This window comes from Corylus avellana, chromosome ca2, assembly GCF_901000735.1.
Source record: "Corylus avellana chromosome ca2, CavTom2PMs-1.0".
Classification (NCBI taxonomy): domain Eukaryota; kingdom Viridiplantae; phylum Streptophyta; class Magnoliopsida; order Fagales; family Betulaceae; genus Corylus; species Corylus avellana.
The window spans coordinates 13,143,929-13,165,382 of NC_081542.1; the positions used below are offsets into that span (position 1 = coordinate 13,143,929).

The following is a 21,454-nucleotide window of genomic DNA, read 5'->3' on the forward strand; positions in this document are numbered from 1 at the left end:
GGTCAATTGAAATGACAATAAAATTCTTGCCGTTAAAATTTTTTAATAGAAGTTGGAGCAATTCAAAACGCACCATTTTACCCGATTAAAATATTAATTTAATTTTAAAAATTAAATCTTAAAAAAATTTACAAAATTGCGAGTGTAAAGCATCAATATACCACCCAACCTAATGGAGTGGCCATAAACCACCTAAAACCACCATGGGGATTGTGCGACCACCATAGGAGTTAGGTGTAACCGCCACCCCTGGCACCATGTAATTTTTTTTTTTTAATTTTTTTAAAAATTAAATTAATAAAAAATTAATATTTTAATAAGGTAAAATTGTGCATTTTAATTGGCCATAACGGCTGTTAAAAAATTTTGACGACATAAATTTTATTGTCATTTCAATTGACTCAATGACTAAATTTTTGAAGAAAAAAAAACTTTAGGAAGTTTTAAATTTTGAAGGGTTGACTCAAAGATTTATTATACATTTTTCCTTGTTGTTAATAGAGAAATTATGTTTTTTTTTTTTTTTTAATGGAGAAATGTAATGTAAAAGACGTCATTTTTATGTGCATGGATGGTTGGTATTTGGTAATTATAGTATAGAGTTGATGAAGTGATTGGGTAAATGATTTGGAAATTTCTAAACCTTATTATATATATATATAAATGATTTGGCAATTTATAATCATTGTCCCCGTAAACCTATTGTTAATTGAACCTTCAAATGTGTGACAATCTTGGCTACTCCTTTGAACAACGCCAATAAGAGCACTCTTTGCAACTTCAACAAATTTATATTTTGGTTATTTTAATGAGTTAATTTAATCAAAATAACTTAAATGTACAGTTTTCAGCCTCATCACTTTAACAAAATAAAAAGTAGTGAGACTATGCGAATACTTGATACTTGATCCGAATACAACGGTTAGCCAACTCATTGATACAGACACAAAATGGTGGGACTATGCGTTATTGGAAAGATTATTCTCCCGGGAGGAAACTATATCTATACTTTCGGTACCTCTTAGTACCTCGGACCAAGATGATAAGCTTATATGGAGAGGAACGGCTAAAGGGCTTTTTTCAGTTAGAAGTGCGTACCATATGGAAAAAGGAAGAGAAACTGCCTCTCAGGCAGAAAGTTCATCTCGGGTCCGTCATTGTGATGTTTGGAGATCCATTTGGCGACAAAAAATACCAAGTATGGAGAAACACTTCCTCTGGCGCGCTTGTCATGAAATTTTGCCTACAAAAGCAAATCTTGGGGCCAAGAAGGTGACTGAGGACTCCTACTGCCCAGTCTGTGAACGAGCGGAGGAGACCATATACCATGCGCTATGGGAATGCCCTGCGGCCAGGGACGTTTGGAGTGTTGGGTGCATTAAATTCCAGAAAAGCCATTTTGAAGGGCCGTCTTTCCTTCAGGTGGTGGAGGGAATGTTGAAGAGCTGGGACCAGATGGAATTTGCTCAGTTTGCAAACATTGCTCGTCGTATTTGGCTTCGGAGAAATGAGCTGATTCACGGTGGTGTTTTTCTCAATCCCAATTTGTTAATTCAGCAAGCCATACGGGCAGTGACTCTGTTTCACCTGGTGCGGAATGAGGTGGTACCGCAAGAGGTTGCTTGCGAGGCTTCTAATCACTGTAATTGGAAAAATCCTCCAATTGGGTGGTTTAAGGCCAACTGGGACGCGGGCGTCAATCAACGTTTTTAGGGCGTGTGGGCCTTGGGATTGTCATAAGGGATCATCAAGGAAAATTGTGGGCGGCAAGAAGTATGACTCGTCGGGGTTTTTTGGACCCAACTTCGGCTGAAACTTTGGCAGCCATTATGGCGGTTCAGTTGTGCACTGAGATGGGGATGAAGCAGGTCCAACTGGAGGGTGACGCGAAGGTGGTCGTGGATGCAGTGAATTCCCTGCTGCCTGATGAGAGTGCAACGGGACACCTCACCAAAGACTTGCGGATAGCTTTACATTCCTTCACGTCATGGGAGCTGGGGTACGTTCGGAAGGAAGGCAATAACGTGGCTCATATTCTTGCCAGTTTGGCTGTGCAAAATGAGATGGACAGGGTGTGGTTTTATGAACCCCCGGATTGTATCCGTGAGACTCTACATACAGAGGCTTTAGCACTGTAGTGTATGACTTGATTTATCAATGAAAACGCCAATTTCTTCAAAAAAAAAATAAAAATAGTGAGGTGAACAATACTCACCAAACTTAAAATATACTATTCATTCACCTATTTATTAAACAAATATATTTTCTCTCTCTTCCTTATTGCTTTTCATTTATCTCTCCCTTTTTTTTTCTTTTTTTTTTCTTTTTTTTTTTTTTTTCTTTTTCTCTCCCTTTTCTCTTATCCTCTCTCCCTTCTCTTTTCTTTTCTCTCCCACTTCAATGAAATCAAAGTATATATTATGCCATATAATTGCATTAAATATTATTGATGCTTAATGATATTAAAGATGAAAAATTTATTTATTTAAAAAAAAAAACTTTCCAAAATTGATATGGGAGTATATATAAGCCGACATTATTAACAATCCAAAATCAATCATGAAAAACATTATATTTCTTCCAATAGAATTTAAAAATAAGAAAGTGAAGGAAATATTACAAATTTTTAAAAATATTACTGTTAGAATAAAACAAATATTCTTAAAATAGACCATTAACAAACATTCAAAAATATAAAAATTAGAGAAAGAATAAACAAATCTTTGAAAAATAATATTTAAATGAAATAGTGAAAGTTAATTGTTAAAATAGTGAGACTGTTGTGAGTACTCTAAAAAAGTGAGTTGTCAAAATAATTAAAAGTATATTTTCAGTTATTTTTGTGAGGCTGTTAGGAATGCTTTAAATCAATTGGCTCTTGGGCGGCCATAGATTTTTGACTAATGCTGTGCATATTTATTTTTATATACTTTTAAGTAAATTTTAAAATTATTATCAATTTAAAATTCAATAAAAATTGATCCCAAATATAATATTCTAGGGTTGTTTTGATTCTTGAAAGTTAAGGTGTGTGGAAATGAATGTAGAGAAATGGTAGCTTCTCCCATCAGTCTCTTAACAAAATTGTCGCATCAGTCATAGAAGTAAATGCTTGTTCATTGGTTGCCCACAATCTTGATCTTATGATTCTTATCCAACGGTCAGCATGAGGGAGGCAGACAGCCAAGAAAAAAATACAGTAAGGACAAAGGAGAGCCAATAAAAAAGAGAACCCAATACCCACGTAAGTCCAAGAAGTAACAAAGACAGCTTTTTGTCCACTTCGATATTACAACTGTACAGCCTTGATTATCTCAAGGCTGTGCTGACCACAGATCCTCCTATTCAGAAGATTCTGGATCAAAGAATTGGAGCACAAAAATCCATTTTCTTTTTTCTTTTTTCCTGTTATTATTAGGTGCCACTCAAAAAACCAAGTTGTGAGTCTTTGGATTTTGATGGATAAGTTTATGGTGGTGTAACATAGGCACAAAAAAAGAGAAATTGGTTCCTGAAACTTGTTTTCTGAACTGGGTTTCTTATAGGTATGGTGGTTGAGCTTTGCTTGATGGCTTCTCATGGGTACCCTTCAGGGCTTGTTTTGCACCAAGAGCAAGGTAGAGTCCTCAAGGTATGGCACAAGTCCATTCTAACTTGATTATTTGATTTTGTTGGGTTTGTTTGATTTTGGTTGCCGCCATGTTAAGTCTTTGATACTTGTTTTATTGTGTTTGTGTTAGGAATTGGATGATCAGCCTGCTTACTGTTTGATTTTAATGGGTTTGGTGACCTGGGTTGTGGAAATACGTTTTAATTTTTAGTGGGTTTTATTGGGATTCATGTTTTAAAGATAGTTTGTTTTGTTTCATGTATGTGCTAATCCAGCTTGGTTTATTGAGCTTATGTTTCAGGTGGGTTTTATTGGGTTCACATCTTGTAGCGTTTAGGTTGTGGATCTATGCGATAGTTCTACCGGTTTTGATGGGATTCTGATTGGGTTTTCCTTTATTTGTTTAGATTGCTGATTGGCATTCACCTATTTGAGAAAAATTACAGGTCAAATTGTTTGCTTATAATTTGAATTTTAGTTCTTTGCGGTATCGGCGATGCTGATGCATTTCTGATGATAATTCTAATTTGGTTCAAGTTCTTGTTTTAGTGACTTAGGTATAAATTCAAGTCAATTTATTGTTAACGTGTTTTAACACAATTGGATAATAAATTACTTTGTTATGGCTTAATTATGTAGTAGCTTGTGTTGAACTGTCAATTCACATGGTCAAATGATAATTGAGGTGATTATTAGCTGGTTTGATGATTTAAGAACTCTATTTCGCATGTAATTCACTTATTTAGTGCTAACATGAAGACTGAGCTTTTCTCCCTTTCTTATGTGAACTGTGCTAATGAATTCTGCCGTTCCTGAAATTGAGTTTCCTTTTGTTTAATGCCTGACTCTGTCATTTGGTTGTAACTCTAAATTTGGCTTTTTTGGGTAGTTCTTCATATCTCTATTCAGTTTTTTGAAGTTTGAGATTGTGACTTCTAATTAGATTGCTATTCTGTATTGTTACATTAATTTGTGTTCATTTTGACTTTCATGTTTTCAGTTGATGAAATCTTCTAAAACACTTTCAACAGGACATTAGTTTTGTGTCATTGGCCTCCTATGTGTTTTTGTATCTTAATTTAATAGCCTCCAGAATAGCTTTCAAAGGTTTTGTTACTGTTAGTAATGTTTTGCTTGTTATTGCAATTGGATTGCTACACCTTAGGATTGATAAAAATTTGAGCATCTAATTCCTACTTTTATTGTTGCTCAATTCTGTTGTTTGCTTGATTGGATTGACAAGTTTGCTTTTCACTGCCTGCGTCTATACTATGGCATGTCCCATGATTAGTTGTTTCCTTTGAAAACTGATTTCTTTTAAATATTGTTCAATGCAGGATTCTCAACATCTTTTGCCAAGTTCTGGAGCTGGACATGAGATAATAAGCTCAAGATCACTTACTTTGAGGCCACATCAGTATGAGGAGCCGTGGAAACCCATAAGTGGGTTGTCCAAGTCTAGTCACTTTGTCCAGCTTGACTCGACTGTTAAAAAGCCTGTTCTCATTGACGTGCAAGGTTTGCCAATCATTTTTTGGATGCTATGTTTGTTTGAAGATCATTTCCCTTTAGTGATTGAGGTCATTATTACTAATCATTTAATAAAGGGATGTCTGAAGATATATGAAATGAAATTAGTAAATCGTGCTTTGTGTTGCTGTTGATTTATTTTTGACTCTATTCATCTCATTTTTTAGTTGTAGCATGTAAAAAAAAATGTTTGGTGGACCTCTCGTTCCATTGGATATTGAAGGAAGGCTAATTTCATCCAAGAGAAACAATGAAAAGAATTTTTTTTGCAAACTGTGTGGCCATTCACATGAAGCTGTGGAGTCATACTAGTTTCAGTTTATCCTTTAAAGCAGACCTAGTTTGCAATCATTCCCTTTTCTGTTTTTGCAAACATATGCTGTCATTGGCACCCGTACCCAAAAAGAAAAAAAGAAAAAGAAAAAGAAAACTCTACATGGGTAGCATTCAGCAAACATCTTTTTCTATTTTATATTGGACTAATTGCCTTTTGAGGAATGCTATTTTGCAATCTTGCCCCTCGTGAAGAACTTCCTATTGTAAGAAATGCTGTCAAATGCAACCCTATAGATTTAGTTGTTTATAAATGTACCCTGGGCTTTTGATGACATCTCAATTTTGTTTGTTAAATTGTTTTTTCCTTGGCCATATTGAGTAGAATATTGGGCTCTTGTATATGGAGTGTGTCTATGTTTGCATTTTTTTTGTCTGTGCATGTGTGAGAATAAGCACAAGCAGAGCAAGGCAATAAATCCAGTGATTAAAAATAAAAAAGTAAAAAAATTAGTATTAATCAAAAGATGGGTCTGAATTGTTAAATGATATCCTTTATAATGGTAGGGCAATGGATAAAAGGCTGAAGGAAACTATGATTGGAGGTGGGGGCATAGCTGGTGACATGGTTTTTTAGCACTTTGTTTGTCTCTTGGTAGGATGACATGTAGAATGATTCACTGCTAATTACTCTTTGCTTTTCTCCATATTTGCTCTGTGCTGAAGTAATCTTATTTGCCTCAATTTTTTGAATGCAGATGATAACCCAGACTCAATACTGTTTAGCTTTGGCATTGCTGAGCAATGCACAAAACATGAAAAAATCTTGAATTTCCTCAAGTCCGGACCAAGTGAAGCAGAGAGAAGTGAACTAGATATGTCTTTGCTATCTGACTTGTTGGGGCTACAAGCATTGACAACTAATGTGTATCAACAGCCGTTTGCTCCTTCTCTTATTTATCCTAGTTGCAGACTTTATGCCCAGAAGCCTCACCTGGACTTTGTGGGAGATTTGGCCCGTAGTTCAAACGTTACGGTTCACCCTGATGGTCGGGTCGTATTCAAGGGTACTGAGGTGGAGGTGAAAGATCTACTTTCAGTTGTTTCTGAGTTTTACTTATCAAGAAACTCACCAAAGTGGAGAAAGCCGTCTATGTTGGTCCCACATTATAGTAGGTATGGGTGTCTAGACCTGTTTTGTTTTCAACCTGAATTATATGCAAGTTGATTTTACACGTATAATTTATGTGCATCTGGAGTTTTATGTTTAAATTTTTGTGGAGGGTTGTCTCAGTCCTTCTATCAAGTTTTTTATTTTTTTATTTTTTATAAGGTATCAAAAGTCATTTTATATGAGCGTTCTTTTAACATTTTACTTGATCTCATGACTATTTTCAGTTAGCTTAGCATATGGTATTAACTAATTAATTTGGTTTCTCAAATCTGCTGTGCACCTCTTGATTCGATATATTTCATATAATGACATTTATCAAATCTATTTTTGTTTTTTTGTTTTTTTTTTTTTAATAAAAAAAACCCTCACCACTTGGCTTGACTTTCTTAGCACTCTTTATTTTATGTCATTTGGTATTTTTTTTTTAACTCCATTCCATTTTTGCTTGTCTATAGGCCTTTATTAGAGGGTCAAGTTTGTTTTATCTATGGAACTTTGGGCTGACTCTTTAGTATTGCTGAACCATTGACTCATATCAAGTCAATTCAAACTAATAAGTTGGTGAATTTAGAATGATGAGGAACATTTTATACTTTGATTACAATGAGCAGCAGAAATGATGAAAATATCAGCATGAATTGTGTCATGCTTGAACCTATTCTAGTCCGCAACATTGTTCACCGATGTGGAGTGTGAAGTCAGAATTGACCGTTACTTAATTTGCATTGCCAATTCCTTTCCCCTATAAGTTCTGAACTAACACACATTCTAGTACCCAGAAGAAGTATGCTAGTTCTAGATTACTTGTTTTACTGAATTATATCTTGTTTGAACTCCTTGCTTAAACTGATATTGTTGAATGAATTTATGATGTTGCATTGAAGTTGACAGCAATGGGTTTCCAATATGATTTTGAATTTTTATTTATATTTCAACCATTCCTTATTGTCATTGTTTTTCTTAAAGACCTGATTAGTCATTATATTATGCAGGCTGGACAGCAATGAAGCAGTGGTCAATGTTCATGGGTCTTCTTTGAAGCTTCAAGCAACAACTCTTGCCCCTTTGAAGAGGTATATGACAATGATCTAGTTTCTTTGGCTGAATTGGATCTATTTTCTAAAAAATGTTCTCAAAAGCATGTTTTCAAGAACGAGAACAGTAAAATGTTTTGTGTCATTTTTCGATACCAAAAAATGTGTTTGGAAAGAACTCAAAAATTGTTTTCAGAAAATAAGACACTGAAAACTTAATTGTTTTATGACAATTAGACGAAGTATTTAAAACAGTGATAACCAATAAAAAAATCCTTGGTTATAAGCATTTTGTGCTAAACAGTTTCCGTTTAGCACAAAATGGTTTGAAGGAGTAGATCTCCGTATATTGGTTATGACAGAAATATTCAAACTCACCAGAGCATATTCACTTGGTAAGCTGCAGAATTGGCATAACAATCTAAAACAAAAAAATTGAACAAACTATATTCTGGATCTGATCTTGTGGCCCCATTAAGCACGGTTCAGTGACCACTATATTAGCAATATGAAAAGGACTAGGGCCTTCATATATGACTGATTCCATGGATTAGAATGGTGTTCCTAATCAACATTCCATTGGTTGAGATTTTCGTCTTATTTGAATACCTGACACTGGTGATTCATATTTTATGCATGGATGCATTCATTGCTTTGTTTTTTTGTCAAAGATTACATTTCTCCCAAAAGTAAAATTTTCAGTTGTAATTGAATTTGTTGATGAGCACACACATGAACTTTCTTCCAGCTGTTTCCATGCTTAGATGTTTAACACTTTGATTTTGTTGTATGCTGTATGTCACATTCTTAACAGTCCTGAGAAAATAAAGGTCAAACCATCGCCAAAGAAGAAGAATAGTAAGAAAGCAGGCAGAGAGAGGGATATGTACAAGAAGAACTATTTCCATGCATGTGAGAGCCTTCTATCATTAATGGTTAACAAGAAGTGCCATCGAAAAACAGCAGTCCTTTCTCTAAAGAAATCTGGCCCAGAGCTTCCTGAGCTCCTGACCCAATTTTCTGCTGGAATTGCTGGGACCGGCCTTGCCGTACTTTTCTCTGTTGTCACCAAATTGGCTTGCGGGAGGGTACCATTCTGTGCTTCCAGACTGTTTAGCACCGGAGTTGGGTTTGGGCTGGTTTGGCTCTCATGGGCAGTGAATAAACTTCGAGACACCATCATCTATATCAGCAAGAATTCTGGGAAATTGGGTTTGAAGGAAGAGGAGATGGTAAGGAAAGTGGATAAGAGCGTGCATGAGATTTACTTTAGAGCTGCAGCTTTGATGGCTGTAGCGGTGTTGAAGTTTGCATGAGCATCAAGAGAAGAAATGAAATATAATTTCATGGTTTGGAGAAACAGTTTAACAGTGTGGTTGGTGACTGTAATTGTAAATGCCATAGTGAAGTTGGATGATGATCAGGCAGGCTCAAGTTCATTTGGCTTGCTCGAAATGAAACCCAACATTAACCTCTGTTCCACCTCATCACCACTCGGCTTGTTCCTGTAAGTTGATGTGCCACTAATAGGTTATAATTTTAACATTAGGAGGGTTACATTGTTAAGGACTGGAGCAGAACTTGTATAAAATGTACCATACATACAGTTTTGTGCATGCAATTAAGGGGTTTTTTGTATTTTGACTTCTAAGTGATCTCTCTTTTTGGTCTTTTTCTTTTCCCATAGAATCAGTAGACCAAGTCACTAATGTGTTTTGTCCAGTTAACAATGCTACAGTATTAGCCTTTCTGTAGTGGACCTTTTCTGGATATCTCAACCAACTTTTGTGGAGTTGAGTACCCGCAAAACCTCTTCGGAGGCTTTGCTGAAAGTCATATTCACTTTGTTGAAGAAATTTGGGCATTTGATAAAGACTCGTTGATTTTGTTGAAGAAATTTAAACATCTACTGTGCTCATTGCTGTGGACGGATTCCGATCCCACGCAATGAGACAGCGAGAGCTTGCCCAAACCCCGTTGGCTGTGGTCCTTGAGATGATGGAATAGTCAGCAATGCAGCAGGAAGCTTTTGCAGGCTATATGATTTCATTACTACAACCAAGTAGCAGCTTGATCTGCCTGGTGGTTTATGTTACTTCATTAGCGGAACATGCACATCTCTGAATTAGCAACTCTTGGGCAATTATACAGGATCAAAGTTTTCTTTCGTTAAATTGTAGCTACAAATGACTTGTGGTGATGGAAGAAACAGTGGGTAGCAGCCTCTTACAAGCCAGTATCGTTAAACAGATAAAAGTGGATTCCCAAGGCCGATTACTATTTTCCAATCTCCATGGTTTACAATCGCTGGCATAAATGCAACTTTCACTTAAAATGCATATTACTCTTGAATCAACTTGGGCTTGCTTAAATAGACAGCAATGCAAGAGAGCACTAAGCACATCATTCAAGGTGGTGTTACAATTGTAAAGGGCAACATATTCACCACATGGTATTATATACAGAGTTAGATTTAACAAAATAAAACTTTACCATAAAGCAATTCCTCCATTTCAATCCTATTCCATCATTCAAAAGGTTAGCAAGAAAACATCTATAAAAAGTCTTAAGGGCTTTTTTTTTTGTTGGGCAGAATCCCATGCCTATAACTCAAAACATATAAAATGTTTCAAAAAATGTAAGTAATATTTTGGTGGATCCCCATGCCTGCAACACCATAAAAGTCCACAACATCGATTAGCTGATTATTTCTAATAACAAGGACAGAATTATTTCAGTACCGATCAAGATCATTTTGACCAATTGTGCACAGCAAAAAGTAACAACGAAGATCAACTTCCTTTAAATTTACTCAATTTCATACCACTAGAGATCTCTCTCGTAATGCCCTAGAGCAAACATTTCATCAAGTGTGGACTATGAAAGTAATAACCACATGGCATGTGTATCCAAATCCAAGAGATAACAGTCAGGTCTTTTGTTTTCCTCCAGCAAACGAACAGAATAAAAGCTGAAGAATCAAGCAGCGTGGACTCAGCTCACTAATTTCGAGACTACACCAGCACCAACCGTTCTGCCTCCCTCCCGCAAGGCAAATCTTTGCCCTGTTAGATTGAAAAGAAGAAATAAATAAGGTCTTATTTCCAGTATTTCAGACTCTTTAACTAGGCCACAAGTTTTATGGAATAGGGGCAAAAAATACACCATATCCGGAAATCATAAACTAATGATTTTCAGCAGAACACACATGGTCCTATGCATTAAACGAAGCAAGAAATACAGAAAATGAGTCAAGCAAAACACTAAGTTTTTTACCACTGAGAGAGCATATTTTGCATGCAGCAGACAAATAAAATGCTAATGGATTGTCCATAACCCATATCTGCCATCTACAATATCACATACACTTGCAAATGTAACATACATGCCAAGGCATTAGGCATGTCACACACACACAAACTTCACATGAATACAACAAAAACACAACCATTGGGCTAAAAGACAACCTATATGGAGAGTATAACAAAATTATTTCTGGCATGTAAATGGGAAGGTTTACAAAGGAAAGAAATGACAGAAGTAGTCTACTCAATGACTAGAATTAAAGTAATATACAAGCAACTGATGCAAGCAAATCCAGTGTCTTCAACTAGGTTACCTTTTCACATGGTTGTACATGTTCAAAACTTATGGTGCCTGCCTAATTCATAAATACCCCAGTATGCACACACAAAAAAAAGTAATGAAAAATTTTGCTTACTAAGACATCTTACCATGAAATACAATAAATATTAAAGGTACAACACTTTTAGCAGGGTAAAAATTATGCTGCATCTTTTACAATGCCTAAAAAAATCATACAAGCAACTCCTTTCGTTAATTAATTTAGACATACCTGGTTCAAGTGGAACAGGTGAAATCAACTCAAAAACTGCAGTCACGTTGTCCCCAGGCATAACCATCTTAACATTTTCAGGCAATTCTACTTTCCCAGTGATATCTGCAGTCCTCAAATAGAATTGAGGCCTGTAATTTGAGAAGAAGGCTGTATGGCGTCCACCTTCATCCTTTGTAAGTACATATATCTCAGCCTCGAACTTCGTGGATGTTTTAATACTATTGGGCTTGGCAATTACCTACAAAATGTAGTTAAGCAATTTCCTATAAAACTCATCTTCACGATACAAATTGCCTACATCCATACAATTTTTAAATTCTTCATGCTTGTCACAGGCACTACTGATCAAAATCTTGTCATGCAGCATACAATTTCAGTTATCTTTAATAATCAAAGCCAATTCACTGAGACTACTCTGTAGAGTATACAACATAAAATTGAAGCAGAATCAAGTAATTAAATTAAGTTTCACAAAATATACCAGGAAATTTCAACGAAGATTTTGGTGACCATAAGCAAAAGTACACTTTGAGATCTAAATAAACTAATTTAAGTAACATATGAGCTCTTCATGATGCTACCAGGTCCAGCACTCATTTTTCTAAAGCTTGATATGTGCTACTTACCTGACCACGCTCAATGTCTTCCCGCTTTAGACCACGTAGAAGAAGACCCACATTGTCACCAGCCTATTAACATTTACAACCCACCATTAGTTTAATCCCAGCTGTGCAAGTAGCTCAAGGTGTAATCAATCACTTACTTGCCCCTGATCCAATATTTTCTTGAACATTTCAACACCAGTGACTGTAGTTTTCACAGGAGCACCCTACATAGAACAGGGAAAGAACCCCAATATTAGAACCAGCCATTCCAAGTATGGATTTTGGCTACAAGATCTGAAGAGGAACTTCCACCAAAGGTCAAAGCCAATCTAAGCTAAAAGGAGACTGCCCCATCAGTAATGGCAGATTCATTATCAAAATAGAGAGCAAGTAATCAGCTATTTACTGAGAAGGAAATACCCAACGAATTTTCCCAGATATAAGACAACAAAACATGATTCCAGACTTACCTGCCTTAACCCCAAAATCTCAACTTCTTCACCAACTTTAATGGTTCCTTGTTCAACACGGCCAGTGGCAACTGTTCCACGCCCCTTAAACAAACAGAAAATTTTAACACTAAGTTGAAGTTCCAGGAAAAAAAAAAAAAAAAAAAAAAGAATCTCTGTGCATAGAGTCTAAAGTATACAAGTACCAAAAAAAAAAAAAAAAAAGAACCCATCCTCATTTTTCAGCACATTACTAACAGCAGTATTGAAAAACAAAAGCTTCCCAGTAAAAAAAGGTTATGTCATAAAACAGTTGAATTGCAAAACGAAGACATTTTAGTAACAATACCTTAGTTACTCACTTTACTATTCCATAGATCTACTGAAATCAATAAACCTCAAAAAATCAATGCGGAGAAAAATATATAGTCCATCACAGCCTTAATACATTCCTCGTGAAGATTCAGAAAGGGACAAAACAAAGACTCATATTGAGAATGAGTAAAGAAATAAAATTCCTTCTTGCTAAAGTGCAATTCCCTTTCCCAAAGGAATGCTTAACAATTGATGCTGAACGGTTGCACTTTTACCTGAATTGAGAAGACATCTTCAATAGGCATCAAGAAAGGCTTGTCAAGCTGGCGTACAGGGTCAGGAATGTATTCATCCACAGCATCCATTAGTTTAAGGATAGCCTTTTTGCCTATCTCTTCATTTGTGCCTTGTAAAGCAGACAAAGCTGAACCTCGAATGATAGGGATCTCATCCCCAGGAAACTTGTAGAAGCTAAGAAGCTCTGCCAGATACATAAGCTACGTGAAACACTTGTAGTAGAGTCAAAGGTAACATAAGTGAAAGTACATATATATATATATATATATATATATAACAAATTCTCAAAAAGCCAAGCTTACCACGGAGCTCCATCTCGACCAGCTCCAACAACTCAGGATCATCAATAGCGTCAACTTTATTTAGAAAACACACAAGTGATGGCACACCAACCTGCGTGCATGCATTCAAATATCCTTATATACTTCACTCCATTTCTACAAGTTCAAACAACAAGTACGAAGGGTAAAATTTACAAGCCCAAATAGTAGGATATTCACCTGGCGCGCAAGCAGAATATGTTCCTTGGTCTGTGGCATGGGGCCATCAGGGGCAGATACAACAAGAATACCCCCATCCATTTGTGCTGCACCCGTAATCATGTTCTGCAAATCATGAGCGGGTGCATGAGGCCAAAGATGAAGAGATATGCAATTATTTAAACTTCAGATACAACTGACTTGCAGAATCCTTTAGAAACAAATGAATTTGGTGTATAAGGTATAACAAGTTAATTAGCTACGTTCAAAGTGAAAGCCATCACAGAGATGCGAGTCAAAAATAATGAGAGGTCATATTTGAAGCTAATTGAACTAATGTTTCATTTTCACCTAATTTCTGTTTGCATATTCAAACCAATCTGCAATTTATTTACGTAGTCATAAAGGGATGTTAACATGTCTAAACCAAACACTCATATAAATATATATAAGTTCATGAAACAAGATTAAGCATATGTAGATTCTGATACAATGTACAAAAGTGAATTGGTTTCAGTAAGGGTTAATCTATTTCCTACAACACTTTTATAGATTGTTCAGGTCGTGGTAATGTTGCAAAACTCAATTGGGGTTTGACATACTTCCTTCCTGACGAGATTAAATAAATTGTACAGCTTACCTTCACATAATCTGCATGTCCTGGACAATCTACATGTGCATAATGTCGTTTAGCAGTTTCATACTCCACATGTGCCTGTAAAATATTACTCCTAAGGTAAGCTGAAAAGATATTTTGAGAAGATGAATTTGTTAAACAAGCAAGATCCGAATTTGTAAAAAGAAGCAAGATGGAATGGCATAGCATTATAAGTATCCATGGACAAAACAAGAAAACAGTATCCAACCGTTGCAATAGTAATTCCTCTCTTTTTCTCTTCTGGGGCCTTGTCAATTTCATCGAAGGCAACAGCCTTAGCTTTACCTTCTTCTGCTAGCACCTAGAAAAGCATCACATGAAAATTTCAGAAACTTGGTCAGCCAAGTGTTTTGTTTTTCATACTATACAATTCACTATTGTAGTCCACATATTAGTCACCTAGGAAAAACACCAAGTGACCCAAATAAAAACTGGGAAATACAAATATATTCCACAGACAGAAGCAACCAAATTAATAGACAACAACCAAACCTTTGTTATAGCTGCAGTCAGTGTAGTCTTCCCATGATCGACATGCCCAATGGTTCCCACATTCACGTGAGGTTTCCTGTCGGAAAAGAAAATCAAACAAACCACCAATATTAAGAAGGAAACAACACAGGAATTTACACCCTGCATATATGAGCAACATTATAACTTAAACAACGGAGAATCCAATACACATAATTGATTGCACCAATTTCAAGCCTAATTCAGACTACTACCTAAATTATGAAAAAGTAACTACAATCACCAAAAAAAAAAAAAAATTGCTTTTCTTCTATGCGAAGCCGAAACAGAAAATGATCATCTTTTCAAACTTAGATGAAACCAAGAAACAACAGAAATGTATTAAAATCGCTACTGCTACCAAAACCTAATAACTACTTTTCAGAATGGGAACTTTGTTTATACTACCTCCAAACACGCCCTAAAAATCTCGAAGTCACAACCACATTCAATCACTTAACCACCTTGCTTAATCACCATTTCCACCACCTAGACTTCTCCAGCTTTCCATTACCACTATTCGATCTTAGTCCCATACAAAATTGAACATACATTCATACATATATGCACACACTCACCCACATAGACGCGTACATACATATATACATATCGATGACAAGGGAAATGGATTTACGTTCGGGTGAAGGTGGCCATGGATCTCAGCCACGAGGTGTGAGCGGAAGCTCTGTCATTTCCAGAGATCGAATCGGTGGGAGAGGAGAGAGTGGATCCTCGGCAGCACCAGTAGATTTGGGAGGAGAAAGGGAGGAGGCGCTTGGAGTTAGGGTTTCTGAGAACCACTGAAGCCATTGGGAATCAGAATCAAAGCCCTAGAGCTCAGAAACGCAGAGCTTCATACGCTGAGAGAGGCGAAGAGGGGGTTTAAGGGGAGTCTTTCCGATTCGAGGGTTTTAGCTTTGTGGTGTATTGGGCCGAGTTTAGTTTTTCAAGTCCAAGCCCGGCACAGCCCATCCCATATCCTTCGATGCACTTAGGGTGCATTTGGTATTCGATTTCACACACAGAAAGTACGATTTTAAACTAAATCGCAAAAAAATGATTGTTTGGAATTGCGTTTTTTAAAAATTACGATTTAAAAACCTAAAAAATTTGCGTTTTTAAATTGCATGCAAAGTTGTGTTATTTTGAAAACGCATAATTTTAAAGGATAAACTGTGATTTTAAATGCCAAATTGCGATTTTGTCAGACAAATAACTGCGTTTTTAAAAATCACATTTCAAATCGTACATCTTAAAATCGCTATTTTTATATTGCACTTTTTAAAATTGCAAACTCAAACCAACCGCTAATATTAATTTTGATCTCTAAAAGTTTTTCAACTGGTCCATGAGATTTTAAAAAAATAAATAAAAAATAATAAAATAATAAAATAAAAGAGTAAAATTAATCTAAACCGTTAAAAAAATTATAGCAAAGTTTTCATTAATTTTTTTATAGCACTTAAGTCAAATCCATTTTAATTAGTGGATTATTGTGATAATGCAAATTATAAAGTCAGAGAATTTGAATATTTTCCACCAATTTTTTTTTTCTTCTGTTTTTGAAAAGTTATTTTTCAGGAGAAAAAGAAGAAGAAGATTTTTAGCTATTTTAAAAAATTAATGCTACATCCACAACTTTTTTACAATTTTCTTGAACTCAATTCAATCATAAACATTCGTTTATTTAATTATATAATTACATCGTTTTAATTTTTTAATTTTTAATTTTTGGTTTTCCCCCATTCCCGGATTGAACTAGTGATTTTAGAAAATTGAGGTTTTCTTAATTTCCTGTAAATTGGGTTTGAAAAACTTTCTCTAATTCAATCTGCTAAACTGATATAGAGGCCAAAAGAAAGAGACAAAGCATTCGATGATTTTTAGTTCAACTTGCAAGACACTCCATTTGCTTACAAAACTTAAAAGGAATTTAATCTTCACATTCCAGCCACATCTAAGGACAAAAAGCCATTCAATTATAATTTGTTTCATTCATTGATCCACCCGGCCATCTTTCTCCATGGCTCCTAAATTCTGCATCTTTAAAGTCATAGCCATAACTTTCTCTATCTTTCCTACTGTTATCCCTGTGACCAACTTCAGTTTTCCGGCTATCTTCAACTTTGGTGATTCAAATTCAGACACCGGTGGCCTGGCTGCCGGATTTGCTTTCCCGGTTGGACCACCCAATGGGCAAACCTACTTCCTTAAGCCATCTGGGCGATTCTCTGATGGCCGTTTGATCATTGATTTTCTAAGTAACATATATATATAATTTGATATATATTTTGAATATATTAGAGTCTGCTATCTAATCTATTGCATGTAATATCTGCTGCAGTGGATGCAATGGACCTACCGTTTCTCAATCCATATTTGGATTCTGTTGGTGCACCAAACTTCCAGACAGGGTGCAACTTTGCTACTGGAGGATCTACTATACTTCCAGCCAATGCAGCCTCCACGAGCCCTTTTTCCCTGGGGATTCAGGTGGCTCAATTCCTCAAATTCAAGGCTCGAGCCCTCGAATTATTGGATAAAGGTATTAGCTTTAAATCACCACTTATTTCAAAAGCTTAAACCGATACGTACGTGTAACAACGATTGTGTGATTAACGATAATGTTCAGTAAATTCTGGTGGTTGTTACAGATAAAAGACTCCAGAAATACCTTCCTTCAGAAAAATCTTTCAAGCAGGCACTCTACATGTTTGATGTTGGTCAGAATGATCTTGATGGCGCATTTTATTCGAAATCAGAAGACCAAGTACTTGCTTTGATTCAGACTTTTCTTACAGAGTTTGAGACCAGTTTCAAGGTTGTGTACCACCTTTTCCCTAAATCAAATTAGCAAGTTAGTTTAATTTGTTTTTGTAGAATAATCAAATTCAGATTTCTTTGGTTTTTGGTGCTTTTTCAGAAATTATATGATGTGGGTGCAAGGAAATTTTGGATTCATAACACTGGTCCCCTTGGATGCTTGCCTAGAATCATTGCAAAATTTGGAACAGACACAACAAAACTCGACCAGTTTGGATGTGTAAACTCACACAACCGTGCTGCTAATCAATTCAACATGCAATTACATGATCTCTGTACAAAATTCAGGGCACAGCTCCCTGATGCTAATATCACTTATGTTGACATTTTCTCAATAAAACTCAACCTCATTTCAAACTATTCTCAATATGGTAAGAGTTATCATTACCCCATCTTGAAATTCATATTTTCAATTTGTTTGCTGCACTTTGGATTACTCATGAACTTTGGCTTTCAGGATTTAAACAACCTTTAGCAGCTTGCTGTGGTTATGGCGGGCCGCCATTGAATTTTGACAGCCGAATTGCTTGTGGGGAAACCAAGAATCTGAATGGGAGCATGGTGACAGCAACACCATGCAATAATACTGCTGAATATGTGAATTGGGATGGAAACCATTATACAGAAGCTGCAAATGAATATGTTTCCTCACAGATATTGACAGGAAATTATTCAGACCCACCTCCCTCAGTGACTGCAGAATCTCTCTTAGGATCGAAGTTCTTTGATCCAAGAAGATTGTACTAACTCCAGGTGATTTCCAAGTATTGTCTTGAGAAATTGTGAAGTGATATTTGGTATAAAATTGCTAATTCCATTTCCAAGTGTTGTTCTTTCTGAGTTGGTGTTCATGCATAACTTGAATATCATGATTTCAATGGGTTAACTTTCGTCTTCTTGTGTACCTCAAAAAGAGAGGAAAGAAAGAAAGAAAAAAATTATTTTCTCTCGCATTAAAGTTTTAGGGGTAATTTCACTTAGCCCATGAACTTACGCGCCTTTTGCAAACACCCCTCAATGTTCAAAGTCTCTCACTTTGGTGTATCGAACTTTGATTTTCTTCCATTTTTTCCCTTCCGTTACATATTGTAGTTAAATTAAACGGTGGAATGAGTAATTTCAGTAAAGGCATTTTAGTAATTTCATACCCTTCCTTTAGGATTTAACAGAAAATCCTAATGGAATGGGAAAAGTAGAAGGAAATCAAAGTTAAATACACCAAAGTGAGAGACTTTGAACATTAGAGGCTATTTGCAAAAGGCGCGTAACTTCATAGGGTAAGTGAAATTACCCCAAAGTTTTATACTTTTATTAACGCTAACATTTATTTTGTGTGACGGTTGACATGTTGTGAATTGTTATATATAAAGTATGACTATGATTTAATAATAATAAAATCTCAAATTTGGAAAAAAAAAATTGAGGGATCCTAATCTGAAAAGAAGAGGGGATAGTTTCTTATTATAGAACATGAGAATGAGGTTGCGGGAAAATTAATTTTTCTCTTCATTATGGTGTGCTCTCACTGTCTCACCTAGATTGTAGGCATTAGTTTTTTAATGTACTAGATTCGAAATATTACAAAATCTGATTTTATTTTTTTGTATCGTGTATAATTTTTCTTTCTCTTTTAATGTCTCTCTCAATGCTAACATGCTAGTAAAAGGGCAAAAATGACCATAAAAAAATAAAATATTCTTATAAATTAAAAAAAAAAAACAAAAAAAAAAACCAAACAACAAATGATAAAAACAAAATAAGAAGAAAAAAAAACATGGTGGTGGCTTCATTTTGTTTAGTTTTTTTTTTTAAAAAAAAAAAAAAAAAAAAAAAATTTATGTAATTTAATTTATTTATTTTTAATTTTATAAATGATATTTTTGTCATTGGAAGGGACATTGACATTTTTAGTAGTTTATGAGGGACATTGACATAATTAATAATTTGGGGGAATTGAAAATAAGGTGGTAGTTTAAGACTTAAGTGTACTTTTTTTCCTATAAAATATCTTGACAACATTGATTTCCTCCATCTTTCCTTATATTCTTAAAATTATTTTTTAAGTTTCCTAACACAATTCCAAGTAGACTCTAAGTATTGACAACATTTTATTTTTTTAAAGCAAATTTGGAAAAGTGTTACATGGTTCAAAACACCGAAAAAAGTGTGGGCTCTCCAACAATAGACCAAAAACAAAAATTACAGTGAATAAAATACAAACAAAATAGTCAAAAATTGGTCAAAAATTGACCAAGTCCTTTCAGAGAACCGTATAAAGCGGTACAAAAACCAAAACAGGGGCCACAAGCAAGGGCATAACCATCGCGAGATCTTTCAACCGTACCAAACTCCCAATGTAAGGGAAGTATATATGTGCATGACCCTCAAAATATCCTTCAACCCTTCTCAAACCCTTGTTTGATAACAACAACAACTGTCGCAAGAAGGGAAGTATCCCAATGTAAGGGAAGTATACATGTGCATGACCCTTCAAAATATCCTTCAACCCTACTCAAACCCCTGTTTGATAACAACAACAACTGTCGCAAAAAGGAATGAACACCGGATGCAGAAGTCTTTTCTACTTGATCAAATCACATAAGTGCAAGGAAACAAGAACCCAAAGCAGAATACAACAGAAAACAAAGGAAAATACATAGAAACAAATACAACTATAGACAAACAACAAAATAACCAAACCAAAACAGTTTGTGGGGTGGAAGCAATGACAAGGCGACACTGCTCCCAATAGAGGCCGCATGAGTGTCATGTGCTGTTGTATGGCAGACGCTAGACGCTACACGGTGGTGTGTGAAGGTCGAAAGGAGGAGTTGAGGATGGCGAAGGAGAGCGGAGAGGCCTGTGAGAGCGATGACAAGGCATGATGAAGGGCAAAAAATCATTGATGTTGTAAATCGAGCTTTCAAAAAAGAGCAATAATCAAATAAAGCAATATCAAGGCCACAAAAGAACCATAACATAGTAGCAATTGGGGTGGTAAGAGACGGCAAGGTGGCTCGGGAGAATATCAAAGGCTCCTTGAGTGTCATTTTCAAGTATTAAGTTAGTCGAGAAATCACCAAGGGTGACTGGTCCAATGGCAAAAAGTAGGTGTGAACTAGGTTTTGAGATTGAACTATTATCTCCAGACTATTACTACCCACCACTTAATGCAATTGGAATTCTAGTGAGATTAGGGTGAAACTATAGCCAAATCGAACTAAGTAAATACATACAACTCCTTACAATCTAGGCCATTTAGGATATTGATTGATTTAATCACCATCAAATATAAGCTACTATCACGCCTAAGGATATACAAGTAGGGCGGTTATTAACTGTTAATAACCGCCTAAAATCACTAACCAATTGTGGTACCTATTATATGTGTTTATTAAATTTTTGAGAAAATTAGTTTAAAATCGTAGGTTTGTAGTTATAGATCCATTGTCATCAACATCCACTTTTGAATTTGTAATATTGTTTTATGTTTTGGATTTATAATGTTTTTTATGGAAGCCTTGTAGAGTAAATTGGTTTAGATTGAGTTTGGATTTGTAATTGTTTTGGATTTGTAATTATTTTGGATTTGTAATTGTTTTGGATTTATAATTGTTTTGAATTATGAATTTACATATATAATTCTCATATGACATTTGAGATATGAGATAAGAGATAAATCACAAATAAATAATGGCATTAATAATTTAGTAGTTTGAATTAACAATATATTATGAAATATGAACATTTTGTCTCCTTTAAATTAACAAATGTAAAGTTTTATATTAAAAAAAGAAGAAATTATTATGAAAACCAGTTTATAATTAGACTTCAATAG

The 21,454-nt window shown here is 35.4% G+C and overlaps 5 protein-coding genes across 6 annotated transcripts; 4 read left to right on the forward strand and 1 right to left on the reverse strand.

The window, feature by feature from the left end:
* The first annotated feature begins 1,200 nt into the window (after positions 1 to 1,200).
* Positions 1,201 to 1,713, forward strand: LOC132169081 (uncharacterized). Its single transcript, XM_059580169.1, has one exon. It carries the CDS (start codon positions 1,201 to 1,203, stop codon positions 1,711 to 1,713), a length of 513 nt encoding a protein of 170 aa, XP_059436152.1.
* Positions 1,714 to 1,775: 62 nt separating this feature from the next.
* LOC132169082 (uncharacterized) lies at positions 1,776 to 2,138 on the forward strand. Its single transcript, XM_059580170.1, has one exon. The coding sequence runs from the start codon at positions 1,776 to 1,778 to the stop codon at positions 2,136 to 2,138; it is 363 nt and encodes a 120-aa protein (XP_059436153.1).
* A 1,152-nt stretch (positions 2,139 to 3,290) lies between these two features.
* On the forward strand, positions 3,291 to 9,259 carry LOC132172326 (uncharacterized). 2 transcript variants are annotated; one of them, XM_059583804.1, is made up of 6 exons: positions 3,291 to 3,440; positions 3,546 to 3,631; positions 4,948 to 5,128; positions 6,172 to 6,589; positions 7,580 to 7,660; positions 8,436 to 9,259. In XM_059583804.1, exons 2-6 carry the CDS (start codon positions 3,548 to 3,550, stop codon positions 8,935 to 8,937), a joined length of 1,266 nt encoding a protein of 421 aa, XP_059439787.1. In that variant the 5' UTR covers positions 3,291 to 3,440; positions 3,546 to 3,547; the 3' UTR covers positions 8,938 to 9,259. The 2 variants fall into 2 exon arrangements, with proteins under 2 accessions (XP_059439787.1, XP_059439786.1); XM_059583803.1 differs by having other exon boundaries at positions 3,291 to 3,631.
* A 1,036-nt stretch (positions 9,260 to 10,295) lies between these two features.
* LOC132172325 (elongation factor Tu, mitochondrial) lies at positions 10,296 to 15,690 on the reverse strand. The gene is made up of 12 exons (XM_059583802.1): positions 15,428 to 15,690; positions 14,776 to 14,851; positions 14,492 to 14,584; positions 14,266 to 14,340; positions 13,647 to 13,751; positions 13,449 to 13,539; positions 13,125 to 13,330; positions 12,556 to 12,639; positions 12,244 to 12,309; positions 12,107 to 12,169; positions 11,478 to 11,718; positions 10,296 to 10,686 (listed from the first exon to the last, which is right to left on the reverse strand). The coding sequence occupies exons 1-12, from the start codon at positions 15,601 to 15,603 to the stop codon at positions 10,616 to 10,618; spliced, it is 1,347 nt and encodes a 448-aa protein (XP_059439785.1). The 5' UTR covers positions 15,604 to 15,690; the 3' UTR covers positions 10,296 to 10,615.
* Positions 15,691 to 16,685: 995 nt separating this feature from the next.
* Positions 16,686 to 18,451, forward strand: LOC132171868 (GDSL esterase/lipase At1g54790-like). Its single transcript, XM_059583279.1, has 5 exons — positions 16,686 to 17,054; positions 17,138 to 17,338; positions 17,448 to 17,614; positions 17,717 to 17,987; positions 18,074 to 18,451. Exons 1-5 carry the CDS (start codon positions 16,817 to 16,819, stop codon positions 18,361 to 18,363), a joined length of 1,167 nt encoding a protein of 388 aa, XP_059439262.1. The 5' UTR covers positions 16,686 to 16,816; the 3' UTR covers positions 18,364 to 18,451.
* Positions 18,452 to 21,454: the final 3,003 nt, after the last annotated feature.

What these genes read in the sequence shown, in the direction of transcription:
- LOC132169081 (XM_059580169.1), top strand. Translation starts at nt 1,201, where the DNA reads ATGGAGAAACACTTCCTCTGGCGCGCTTGTCATGAAATTTTGCCTACA.
- LOC132169082 (XM_059580170.1), top strand. Translation starts at nt 1,776, where the DNA reads ATGACTCGTCGGGGTTTTTTGGACCCAACTTCGGCTGAAACTTTGGCA.
- LOC132172326 (XM_059583803.1), top strand. Translation starts at nt 3,548, where the DNA reads ATGGTGGTTGAGCTTTGCTTGATGGCTTCTCATGGGTACCCTTCAGGG. An exon ending in TGTTCTCATTGACGTGCAAG is followed by an intron (nt 5,129 to 6,171) that starts GTTTGCCAATCA and finishes TTTTGAATGCAG; the next exon opens with ATGATAACCCAGACTCAATA. An exon ending in ACTCTTGCCCCTTTGAAGAG is followed by an intron (nt 7,661 to 8,435) that starts GTATATGACAAT and finishes CATTCTTAACAG; the next exon opens with TCCTGAGAAAATAAAGGTCA.
- LOC132172325 (XM_059583802.1), bottom strand. Translation starts at nt 15,603, where the DNA reads ATGGCTTCAGTGGTTCTCAGAAACCCTAACTCCAAGCGCCTCCTCCCT. An exon ending in GACATGCAGATTATGTGAAG is followed by an intron (nt 13,752 to 14,265) that starts GTAAGCTGTACA and finishes CATGATTTGCAG; the next exon opens with AACATGATTACGGGTGCAGC. An exon ending in GGTCGAGATGGAGCTCCGTG is followed by an intron (nt 13,331 to 13,448) that starts GTAAGCTTGGCT and finishes TGTATCTGGCAG; the next exon opens with AGCTTCTTAGCTTCTACAAG.
- LOC132171868 (XM_059583279.1), top strand. Translation starts at nt 16,817, where the DNA reads ATGGCTCCTAAATTCTGCATCTTTAAAGTCATAGCCATAACTTTCTCT. An exon ending in TTTGATCATTGATTTTCTAA is followed by an intron (nt 17,055 to 17,137) that starts GTAACATATATA and finishes TATCTGCTGCAG; the next exon opens with TGGATGCAATGGACCTACCG. An exon ending in CCTCGAATTATTGGATAAAG is followed by an intron (nt 17,339 to 17,447) that starts GTATTAGCTTTA and finishes TGGTTGTTACAG; the next exon opens with ATAAAAGACTCCAGAAATAC.